This window comes from Lontra canadensis, unplaced genomic scaffold (genome assembly GCF_010015895.1).
Source record: "Lontra canadensis isolate GAN:19392208 unplaced genomic scaffold, GSC_riverotter_1.0 scaffold88, whole genome shotgun sequence".
Taxonomy (NCBI): Eukaryota; Metazoa; Chordata; class Mammalia; order Carnivora; family Mustelidae; genus Lontra; species Lontra canadensis.
In genome coordinates, this window is record NW_022631082.1 from 4698344 (window position 1) to 4710996 (window position 12653).

The 12653-nt window shown below is 38.5% G+C and overlaps 1 protein-coding gene across 1 annotated transcript; it reads right to left on the reverse strand.

The window, feature by feature from the left end:
- Positions 1-1977: 1977 nt before the first annotated feature.
- On the reverse strand, positions 1978-2904 carry LOC116883053 (olfactory receptor 18-like). The gene has a single exon (XM_032883924.1). It carries the CDS (start codon positions 2806-2808, stop codon positions 1978-1980), a length of 831 nt encoding a protein of 276 aa, XP_032739815.1. The 5' UTR covers positions 2809-2904.
- Positions 2905-12653: the final 9749 nt, after the last annotated feature.

Here is a 12653-nt window from a genome sequence, read left to right on the forward strand (position 1 = left end):
ATATTGCAAGCTGGACCCTTTGCTATGTCTAACAATTTGCTAGTCCTAGAAGTGGTCATCTCTCCCCATCCAGAAAGGTTTTTAAGGGGTCAAAACATCATAATATACAGAAAATTTAAAAATATTTACAATACAATCATAGATGCCAAACTATGGTAACTTGAGCTTCTGTTTTGAGGCACAAAGTGCAAAGGACAGGAGATAAGGAGAGCTCTCCCAAGGCATAGAGACAAATAGATCGCAAGGCAAATATGGAATACTAGATAATTATGCCCTGTCTTTAGGATAAATGATGAATACACACCTTATGGAAAGAAAAAAAACTAAAAAACAAACAAACAAAAAATTTGCCTATCTCAATATTGGTGAAAGTCAGAGAAAAATCTTAAAAATCTATAGCACAAACCTCCCCTTCTTCAAAAGTGCTACTTATCTGCTGCTTACTTTACACAGTATTTTTTTTAATTTCAGATATTATATTTTCAAGCTTAAGAAGTTCTCTATTTTTTGTCTTCCATTTTTCTATTTGCAATATGTACTTTTTTCCATTAAGTCCTTGAGCACATAAAAATAACTGCTTTAAGTTCCTGTTTGCTAATTCCATAATTTCTGCCATTTATGGATATTTTTATGGCCAAATATTTCTTCTGATTACATATTACATTTTTGTCTTTTTTTATATCTAGTAGTTTGGGATAGGACACTCATCCTTGTGATATCATTGAGGGTAAAAATCTGTGTTCTTTTTTTCTTCTTTTTAACAGTCTTGGATATTGCTCTGACAATACTTGTAGTTTATCTTGATGCTTTCAGAGCTCATTTTTAGCTTCGTTAGGTAGTCTGGAGCACCCTTTGGTCCAGACTAGTGTAGCATTGCTACTAAACCGTGGCCCTTTGGGGTCTCTACTGAATCGTAGATCTTCAGAGAGGTCGTTGGACTAGAGTCAGAGTGCTGTTTTCCCAGCTCCAAGTAGACTCACATGCATATCTGAATAGTCAGCAATAAACTCAAAGTCTTATAGAGAAAAAAAACCGATCAAGTTCTTTTTACTCTCCAGTCCAATTAAATCTTAATTGGTTGCGGTGGGACTCAGGCATGAGGATTTTTAAAGTATACCAGATGTTTCAAACATGAAGCCAAGATTGAGAACCAGTCACATACATTTTCTCATACAACCTGCATCAATAGATTTGATCAAAGCCAAAGTTTTATGGGAAATAGACATGACAGTAAAAACGGGTGAGAGAATATTTTATTTTTTATTTAAATTCAATTAATTAACATATAATGTATAATTGATTTCAGAGATAGAGGTCAGTGAGTTATCAGTCTTATGTAATTCTCAGTGCTCATTACATCACGTGCCCTCCTGAGTGTCCATCACCCAGTTGCCCCATACCACAACCCCTCCCCTCCAGCAACCCTCAGTTTGTTTCTTATCATTAAGAGTCTCTTATGGTTTGTCTTCTTCTCTGATTTCATCTTGTTTCATTTTTTCCTCTTTTCTATGATACTCTGTTTTGTTTCTTAAATTCCACATATCAGTGAGATCATATGATAATTGTCTTTCTCTGAATGAATTATTATGCTTAACATAATACCCTCTAGTTTCACCCATATTGTAGCAAGTGGCAAGATTTCAATTTTTTGATGGCTGAGTAGTATTCCAGAGAATATATTTTAAAAGACAGTTTGAATTTCTACAGGATACCTGGGTCATAGGTTACAAATACAGAAGATTCCACAGGTTAATAAGATTCAATTGTGCAGTGATTTTGCCATACATAGAGTCCCAGAATATTCCCTTAATTCCATCAAAGATATGCCAAGATAAGTAATATTTAGATATGACAAATCAGGAGGAATGGGAACCATGAGCTACCAAAATTATATGACCAAAGAGGCATGCTTGCCAATTCCATATGTTTGGTTTTGCAATTATTTATAATTAACAGTTTAAAAAAAAAAGTCAAAGACTAGACTGTTCTGTTGAGGAGCCTCTGCAAAGCCCTCTTGACATCCCCATTCCACAGGTTGTAAATGAAGGGATTCAGCATGGGAACAACTAAAGCATACATTACTGAGGCCACTGCATCCTTCCTGGAAGAATGTGAGACAGCTGAACTGAGGTACATCCCAAGACCTGTTCCATAAAATAAGCAAACAACTGACAGGTGAGAGCCACAGGTGGAGAAGGCTTTGTACTTCCCACCTGTGGATGGGACTTTCAGAATGGAAGAAACAATTCGTGTGAAAGAGAAAAGAATTCCTGAGAGGGGAATACCACCAAAGATGGCACCAATAAAATACAGGAATAATTTATTGGTGGAAGTACCATTACAGGAAAGTCTGAGGAGCTGAGGAATGTCGCAGAAGAAATGAGGAATTTCCACATTTATGCAAAAGTTAAGCTGTGACATCATGAGGCAGTGAAGCTGAGAGTCCAGAAGGCTGATCAAAAAAGACACCAGAATGAGCAGGCTACAGAAGTGGAGGTTCATGATGACTGGGTAGTGCAGAGGATAACAAATAGCTACAAACCGATCATAGGCCATCACAGTTAAGAGTACACTGTCCAAACATCCAAAAAGAATAAAAAAAGACAACTGAACCAGGCAGCCCAAATGAGAGATGACTCTGTTATGAGTTTCAATGTCCAAAATCACCTTTGGGACCGTGGTAGAAGTGAAACCGATGTCAGCCAGGGACAGGATGGAGAGGAACAAGTACATGGGGGTGTGAAGATGGGAGTCAGAGCTGACGGCCAGGATGATCAGTAGATTCCCTAGCATGGTGACCAGATACATGGACAGGAACAGGCTGAAGATTACAGGCTGCAGTTCTGGATCATCTAAGAACCCCAGGAGGAGGAATTCCAAGACACCTGTTAGATTCTGGGGTTCCACATAACAGAGACAGCTTTTGGGAAATAAATGAGAGGGTTTTTTTTTTAAGATTTTATTTATTTATTCAAGAGAGAGAGAGAGAAAGCACAAGAGGCAGGAGAGTCAGAGGGAGAAGTAGAGTCCCCCCCTGAGCAGGAAACCCAATGACGAACTTGATCCTGGGACTCCAGGATCATGACCTGAGCCAAAGGTAGTCGCTTAAACAGTGAGCCACCCGGGCACCCGAAATGAGACTTTCAGTAAAGGAAACAAGTATACAGGTACCCATCAGTGTGTCTATACTTTGGATTCAAGCAATTCATAAATAAAGTATTCACACTTGAGGAAGATCTAGCAAAATTTCTCAGTGGTGGCAACACATTCTTCCTAGAACTCTTTTCTCATTGGCTTTGCTCCATTCACCTGTTTCAATGTGCATCCACTGTGGAAAGACTGGGCTAAAGAAATAAGAAGGGCAAAGATACTTAGAGATTTAAAAATCCACAAACACATTAACATGAGTCTCCTCCTTTAAAGGAAATAAAAGTAATAAGAAATATATTTCTTGCGATCTCCCTGATTTGAGGAAGTGGAGATGCAATGTGGGGGGTTTGGGAGTTAGGAAAAGAATAAATGAAACAAGATGGGATCAGGAGGGAGACAAACCATAAGAGACTCTTAATCTCACAAAACAAACTGAGGGTTGCAGGGGGGGCGGGGAGTGGGGAGACAGTGGTGGGCTTATGGACATTGGGGAGGGTATTGCTATGGTAAGGGCTGTGAAGTGTGTAAACCTGGTGATTCACAGACGTGTACCCCTGGGGCTAATAATACACTCTATGTTAATTTTAAAAATAAAAAAAGAAAAAATAGAAATATATTTCTTCCTTAAAAGGTGTTCTATTAAAGGACACCATTAAGCAGCCAAAAGTATTTTGTTTTATTTAAATGCAGAGAAATTATCTTGATTTGAACAATTTAAAACCCTATAAGATCTATGTAATAAAGTGTTTGACCCATTTTTTGTGTGTGATATTTGATTGCTAACAGAGTTTAAGGCATAATGCTCTCCTAAACACATCTGCTCAACATCTGGGCTAGATGACAAGAAAGCCTGGGTCCTCCAGCTGTAAGACAAGCAAGTTCTGGGGATGTGATGTACAGCATGGTAACTATAGTTAATAATACTGTCTTTCATATTTGAAAGCTGCTAAGAGTAGATCTTAAAAGATCTCATTATAAGAAAAAAAATTTTTGCAGCTATGTATGGTAATGGATGTTAATTGGATTTGTGATGATCATTGTGCAATATTGTATACATTTTGAATCATTATGTTGTACACTGAAACTAATATAATTATATGTCAATTATATCTCCATTCAAAGAAAAAAACAAGGAAGCAAACAAGTCTGGATTCTTCCTCCTTTGGTGACTTTGAGACATTAAACTTCACAAGCATTTCAGACCAATGTAGAAGGCCTGCAATGCTCTCTCTAGACAGGAAGGTCTTCATACAAGGAATAAATATAAATTTATTTATAATATTTATATTATATTATATTATATTATATATAATTATATAATATATATTATATTATATTATATTATAATAAAAATATATTATATTTATAAATATAAATAATTCCCTTTTTATACCCTCTAGTATGTGTGACATTATCAGCCTCAACATCCAAGCCAATTTTTTAATAGAAACCCATCATATTTCTGCAGAGTGTTCTATTTGATGCAGTGAGTGGGGCATGAGACAATGACCACCACCACACAAGGTCTTTCTTCTCTTGCTCTGGCTTACTCGCTGGCTCTCTTGCCTAATGGCAAGCATAAAGTCTGCACTCTCGACTGGGCTGCACTGTGATGAATTTCTTAAGCCCTTCCAATCTTTTCTTATAGATCTAAATTACCTAATTTGGAAATTTCAATAATTACTCGTTTGTTAGAGACAAGAAATGGGATTGGGTTTTTTCTTAATGTGGCCCTAGGTCTTGTGTCTTGGCCCAAACCTATCCATATGTCTTCAAATGAAGCTGTGATGGACACTGGAGTCAGGGAAAGGCTTTTATCCCAATTGGTTGTGTGTTTCAACCAAGCACTGTCCTCTAAGGCTGTTCAGGGGAAACACTGTGCAAGATCTAGGTCCATTAGGTGGTTGTTCATGAAACAATGTCATTGGAAGGGAAAGAGAGGGAAAAGTGGAGTAAGAAAAAGAGGGAGGAAAGGAGGAGGAGAAAAGCAGTCATTTTGTGTCTTGCTGAGGTCTGCATACCTAAAAATAGGCTGGGACCTTTCAATACCTCTGCTGCTCCTGTTGCCCACAGTTTTGCTGCAACAAAGATCCAGATCCCCAGGCTTATAGGGAGAAACATATGTAGTACCTCAGTATTACAGTAAAGGGGTTAATTCAAACCGGATTTAAGCACAGGGTATATAAACCCTAAGAAACAATCACCATCATGGCGGACGTCCCTCACCCTGTAGATCTGGCTTGAGGCTCTCTGGAGAAAGAAATTTACAAATATGAGCAGGATAGAGAGGACCTCCCCTGAAATATATCCAGTGATAAAAAATAAAGAAATGGGAAAAAAAATTAAGAGAAAGAACAACACTTGCATATGGGTAAGGAAACAAAAAACTGAAACAGAGGTAGACAATTTGACCAAGCTGAAAGTCTGAAATGTATTAGAATTCAAAGAACAAAAAATATAAAGTGCTTTTGCATCTCTTCAACATCGGTTCTGAATTAACTTTAATATCTACTGAAATACACCAATTGGCAAACGTCCATGTTCTCAATCACTACTGGGGTTGAATTACAGTAATAGATAGGGATCCACTAAACTTAAACAAGATGTCCTGTAGAATCTTGGGGAGGTTCTTGAACATAAGAACGAGAATAAATATGTCCTCATCTTCACCACTGAAACTATTATCTTGCCCTCAAAGACCACACACAGTGGACATGAGTACTGACCTAATGAGTAATAAATTAAAATTGAATTAAGTCTTTGGCACTGTATACGTAAAACCCACCCAGTTTTTCACCACTTGTGTTTCTCCTTTACTTTTACACAGAATACTTCATTTCTGAAATTCCTGTGGGGGGAAAGCCCCCCACACTAAGCAGTTGTCTACATTAGCTGAATGTCCTACAACTTAACTCAATTCTGACATTACCTGCCTGGAGCAACAAATCCCACAGGAATCTCATAAGACTGCTCCCACCTCACTTCAGATGCCAATCACAAGTACTAGGTCCTTCGTGCTCTAGCCAACTTCTGTCCAATTAAAAACAAAACTGAGGGTTTCTGTGGCTCCTTCTTCGGGGTTTGATTAATTTGATTTGGAAGAATGCCTGGAGGGAAACCACTGAATCTCATTCATCAGTCATACTGGACATCCTTGGAAGAAACGAAAGCTCAGATGGGAAAGCCCCTAGTGTGTATAGAAGCCATATGGACTACACTGGGTTCCTGTGAACTAAAAAAGGGTAATCAATGTAGGTGTGTGTGTGTGTGTGTGTGTGTGTGTGTGTATACATATATATGTATATATATGCATGCATATATATGCAAAGCTGAAACTTTATATATATTTTTATATAATTTATATGTAAGTATGTAAAGTTTTAGCTCAGAATATATAATATATAATTAATATATATAAACAGATACATATTAGTTGCTTACACTGTGCCAACCACAGTGTAGGTACTGAGGAATCAGAAATGAGGCTGAGTTATTTCCCCGCTGACATTCTGTCTGGAGTGCCTTGAAAGATAAAGGAAATGTAGGTTGTATGTTGGTTGCTTTTGGGTTTTTTTTTTTTGTTTTAATATTTTATTTAAATTATTTAAATTTAAAATTTATTTATTTTATTTGTTTTATTTAAAACAAAAAATTTTACTATACCAAATTTCACTACACTACCCCCCAAATATTATAATTTCACTAATACACAAAATTGAGATATTTTACATTCTTTTCTGTACATCTTCAAAATCTGGCATTTTCTACTGATAGAACATCTCAATTTGGACCTCCCACATTTCAGGGGCTCATTAGCTGCATGAAACTAAATTGTATGGAAAGACAGTGCCTGCATCCTGTGCCTTGTGAATAGAGTCTTGCTACTCAAATCCAAACCTGACTTCACCCCCTTTTTACTCCAGGACCTGGTAAAAATTAAATAAGAATGCTGTCCTTTTTTCCTCAACAGTGCAACTCTATCTTGGGGGTGATTATGCAAATGAAAATTAAAAAGCTACATAGCACAAAGATCAGAGCCCAGCTGAGGAAACCCTCAATAAAGTCTTATATTATGGTTTACTCTCCTCATCACCATCATGATCACCATCTCATCATATTCACCATCATTTTGGAGTGCTTGGGGCACAGTTTGGAGAGATCCATCTCCTGCTGTCATGTGAGTGATGCATATGGAAGCCAGAAATGGTGTTATTGGAGGAAAGCAGGATTCTGAATGAGAGTTCTGAAATCCCCATCAGGAAAAAGAACATAAACCTCAGGGGTCTCTGAGCTGAAACTTTGCATATTGCTGCCCTCCATCTGGCCAGCCCCAACTCGTCTAGCTGATGAGGAAGCAGTTCCCGGCTCTCCCTCTTCCATCCACCATCTCCCTGGGAACTCACTGGTCTGTGCTGTACCTCTGCTGGGTCATGACTAGGAGTTTGGATCCACCCCCATTTCCTGCCTGGTGAATGAAGATGGCTGAAACTTTGTTTTCAGGAGTGGCAAGAAGACAGGCTCAGGCATGAATCCTGTTATGCAGAAGATGACTCTGGGAAGAGAAGACAGTATGCAGCCTAACAGTGCTTATAACCAGGAAGGCTGGAGGCACTGGTTATTTATTTATTCCTGTATGACCTTGAGAGCTCAATGCACAGAGCTCATAATTAGCAAAATCGGTGCATGTTATCCCAATCTCTAAGGACTTCCTAATAACAGAAGAAGAAAAGGACAAGTGAATGTATTTAAAAGGGTCTGGGTCCTTTCTCTTCTCAGGAGAAAGCTCATCTGTACACTTGCTTCTGCCTTCCAGCTCAAGATCTTAACACAAAGTACAGAGTCCCTTTTTGTTTTCAGTTTAATATAAGACTTTTTTACTTTGACGTCTGCAAATCCATTAAATCAATCATATAAATTAGGGAGAATTCAGTCTTCTATAACAAGAATCAGAAGCTATTTCCATCTTCTGAGTAAGATTTATGTTTCTAGAAGGAACTTCCTATTTCCCTTTTTTAAGATTTTTCCCCTTATTTAAATGACAGCCCAAGTCCGAGGTTTTCTTTCATTGATGTATGTATGTATTTAGAATATTAATTTTTATATGTTTATTTATAACTTGCTACTTCTCTTTTTTTTGTAATTTTATTTTTTTTCAGTATTACAAGATTTATCGTTTATGCACCACACCCAGTGCTCCCTGCAATACATGCCCTCCTTGATATCCACTACCAGGCTTATCTATCCACCCATCCCCCTCCCCTCCAAAACCCTCAGTTTGTTTCTCAGAGTCCACAGTCTCTCATGGTTCGTCTCCCCCACCAATTTCCCCCAACTCACTTCTCTTCATCTCCCAATGTCCTCCGTGTTATTCCTTACGCTCCACAAATAAGTGAAACCATATGATAATTGACTCTCTCTGCTTGACTTATTTCACTCAGCATAATCTCTTCCAGTCCCATCCATGTTGATACAAAAGTTGGGTATTTATCCTTTCTGATGGAGGCATAATACTCCATTGTATATATGGACCATATCTTCTTTATCTATTCTTCGGTTGAAGGGTACCTTGGTTCTTTCCACAGTTTTGTGACTGTGGCCATTGCTGCTATGAACACTGTGACACAGATGGCCCTTCTTTTCATTGCATCTGTATCTTTGGGGTAAATACCCAGTAGTGCAATTGCAGGGTCATAGAGTAGCTCTATTTTTAATTTCTTAAGGAATCTCCACACTGTTCTCCAAAGTGGCTGCACCAACTTGCATTCCCACCAACAGTGTAAGAGGGGTCCCCTTTCTCCACATCTCCTCCAACACATGTTGTTTTCTGTCTTGCTAATTTTGGCCATTCTAACTGGTGTAAGGTGGTATCTCAATGTGATTTTGATTTGAATCTCCCTGATGGCTAATGATGGTGAACATTTTTTCATGTGTCTATTAGCCATTTGTATGTCTTCTTTGGAGAAGTGTCTGTTCATGTCTTCTGCCCATGTTTTGACATGATTATCAGTTTTTTGAGTGTTGAGTTTGAGGAGTTCTTTATAGATCTTGGATATCAGCCCTTTGTCTGTAGTGTCATTTGCGAATATCTTCTCCCATTCTGTGGGTTGCCTCTTTGTTTTGTTGACTGTTTCCTTTGCTGTGCAGAAGCTTTTGATCTTGATGAAGTCCCAAAAGCTCATTTTTGCTTTTGTTACCTTTGCCTTCGGAGACATGTCTTGAAAGAAGTTGCTGTGGCCAGTGTTGAAGAGGTTATTGCCTATGTTCTCCTCTAGGACCTTGATGGATTCCTGCCTCACATTAAGATCTTTTATCCCATTTGAGTTTATCTTTGTGTATGGTGTAAGAGCAAGAGAATGGTCGAGTTTCATTCTTCTATACATAGCTGCCCAATTTTCCCAGCACGATTTATTGACGAGACTGTCTTTTTTCCCTGTATATTTTTCCTGCTTTGTTGAAGATTATTTGACTATACAGTTGCTACTTCTCTTAAATAAATAAGAGTATCTAACAAGATTGCAATCAACATGTCAGCCAGAACTACAGTCCTCTCAAAGTTTGACTGAGAGAAGACCTGTTTCCAGGCCCACTCACATAGCTGTTGGAAGGATGGAGCCCCTTTAGGGCTGTTGGCCAGAGTCATTCTTTAATTCTCAGCTATATGGGTCTTTCATGGGAAGCTCTCACATCACAGTTGGCTTCCATCAGAATAAGTAGATAGGTAACAGAGAAACAATACACAGGAAGATAAAAGCCAGAGTCTTTTTGTACCCTAATCTCAGAAGTGACATCCCATCAGTTTTGCCATGCTGTGTTAGTTGGAAGCAAGTGACTAGCCCAGGATACACTTAAGGGGATGAGTCTCCACAATGGCATAAATATAGGAGGTGGAAGTCATTGGGAGCATTAAAATCTGCCCACCATGCCGCCCTCGCCCTTTATCAGGACATTGATCTCGAAATACCACAAGACTCTGGAGGTGTCTCTCTGCTTCCCAACATGGTCTACAATGCATCATACTAAAAGGCTCTCAACAAAATTCCCCTACAGAAGATCTGACATGTAGGCAGAAATTGCCTCTGATTTGGCATTTCTGCAGATCCCACGATGTTGATTTAGGACATGTAGTCGGAAGAAGCATATGCAATGTCTCTTCTACCACCAAGGTCCCTCCCTTGACATTACACCAAATTATAGCCATTCTATGCTGAAATTCAAAAAATGTCCCTAGTGGTTTATGATTTCTGTAAATCGAGAAGAATTCATTTTCCCCAGAATGTATTTTCTTTATATTACTTTGTGTTCACAAATCCTAATGTTTAGATAAATGTGATTTGGGCCTGTGGGGTTTTTTCTGGTTGGCAAAATAAGTTGTATGCAAATGATGTTCCCTTGACATATATACCTACACACACAATGGAATATTATTCAGCTATAACAAAGAAGCAAATCCTGCCATTTGCAACAGAGATGGATGTTAAAGGCATGGTGCTAAGTGAAATAAGTCAGAGAAAGACAAATATTGCATGATAGCTCTTATATGTGGAATCTGAAGCAGCCAAACTCATAGAAACAAAAAGTTAAAAAGTGGTTCCCTTGGCAGGGGGAGGGGAGTAGAAATATGTTGGTTAAAGGGTACAAACTTCCAGATATAAGATAGATAAGTTCTGGGGATCTAATGTACAGCATGATAATTGTAGTTAACAATACTGTGTTATATATTTAAAAGTTGCTAAGAAAGTAGATCTTTGGGGCACATGGGTGGCTTAGTGGGTTAAAGCCTCTGCCTTTGGCTCAGGTCATGATCCCGGGGTCCTGGGATCGAGCCCTGCATCAGGGTCTCTGCTCGGCAGGGAGCCTGCTTCCTCCCTCTCTCTCTGCCTTCCTCTCTGCCTACTTGTGATCTCTGTCTGTCAAATAAATAAATAAAATCTTTAAAAAAGTGAAAGAAAGAAAGTAGATCTTTAATGTTCTCGCCACAAAAATGAAATGGTAATTATGTGGTATAATGGAAGTGTTAGCTAACTCTATGGTAGTAATCACCTTGCAATATATTAGGGTACCAAATTGACACATTGTACATCTTAAGCTTACACAATGTTGCCTATCAAATATTTTCAATAAAGTTGAAATATAAATATATCAACCACAGGGTAGATGATGATGATGATGGTATCTATATTTACTTGGTTCTTACCATGTGCACATTGTCTTTTATTTTAAGATTTTATTTACCTATTTGACAGAGAGAGAGATCACAAGTAGGTAGAGAGGCAGGCAGAGAGAGAGGAGGAAGCAGGCTCCCCACTGAGGGGCTCAATCCCAGGACCCTGAGAACATGACCTGAGCCAAAGGCAGAGGCTTTAACCCACTGAGCCACCCAGGCGCCCCTGCACATTGTCTTTTTAATCTTAGAATGCTTCCAGCTAAATATCATTTAAAATGAAGGTTAGAGGCCAAAAAATTATTAAAAATATATCCCAGAACACTCAGGCAATAAGTTAGAAGAGCTGATTTTGCAAATCAGATTTTGGCCTACAAAGCCTATATGTTCAAACCATACACTGGCCTGTTAATATATTGATTATGACAGTTTGCCCTTATTGATCTACTACTACATGCTAAATTATGTTATGTTCAGCTCATTTAATATATCTTCTCAACCAGCCTTTCATTTAAGTGCTCTTGTTGTCATAACTCTATAGATGAGAAATTTAAATAGAAAAATGTTATGTATCATACTCAAAGCCACACATCAGGTTACTTATAAATTACTGGGATGCTTATTTAAATTAACTTCCTTAATGTTATAATAAGATTTTCCATTTGATGGGAAACTACCATCTGATTGAACCATGGCACAATTATTTACAATTACTGCATGGCTTTGGAAGATAAGCTCTATTGCACCTAATTTGCTGCTGAGAATTCGGAGGCTCAGAAACGAACTTTGAGTTGCTAAAGTTTTCAAATTTTTGAGCCCATATTTGGGCAGTGGAGTATTTTCCTATCTCGCATTTTTTTTCTACTATCTCTGTTTCCTATCTTTTTTTAATTTCTTTTCAGCGTAACAGTATTCATCATTTTTGCACCACACCCAGTGGTCCATGCAAGAGGAGCCCTCCCTAATATCCACCACCTGGTTCCCCCAACCTCCCACCCCCCCGCCCCTTCAAACCCCTCAGATTGTTTTTCAGAGTCCATAGTCTCTCATGATTCGCCTCCCCTTCCAATTTCCCTCAACTCCCTTCTCCTCTCCATCTCCCCTTGTCCTCCATGCTATTTGTTATGCTCCACAAATAAGTGAAACCATATGATAATTGACTCTCTCTGCTTGACTTATTTCACTCAGCATAATCTCTTCCAGTCCCGTCCATGTTGCTACAAGTGTTGGGTATTCATCCTTTCTGATGGAGGCATAATACTGCATAGTGTATATGGACCACATCTTCCTTATCCATTCATCCGTTGAAGGGCATCTTGGTTCTTTCCACAATTTGGCAACT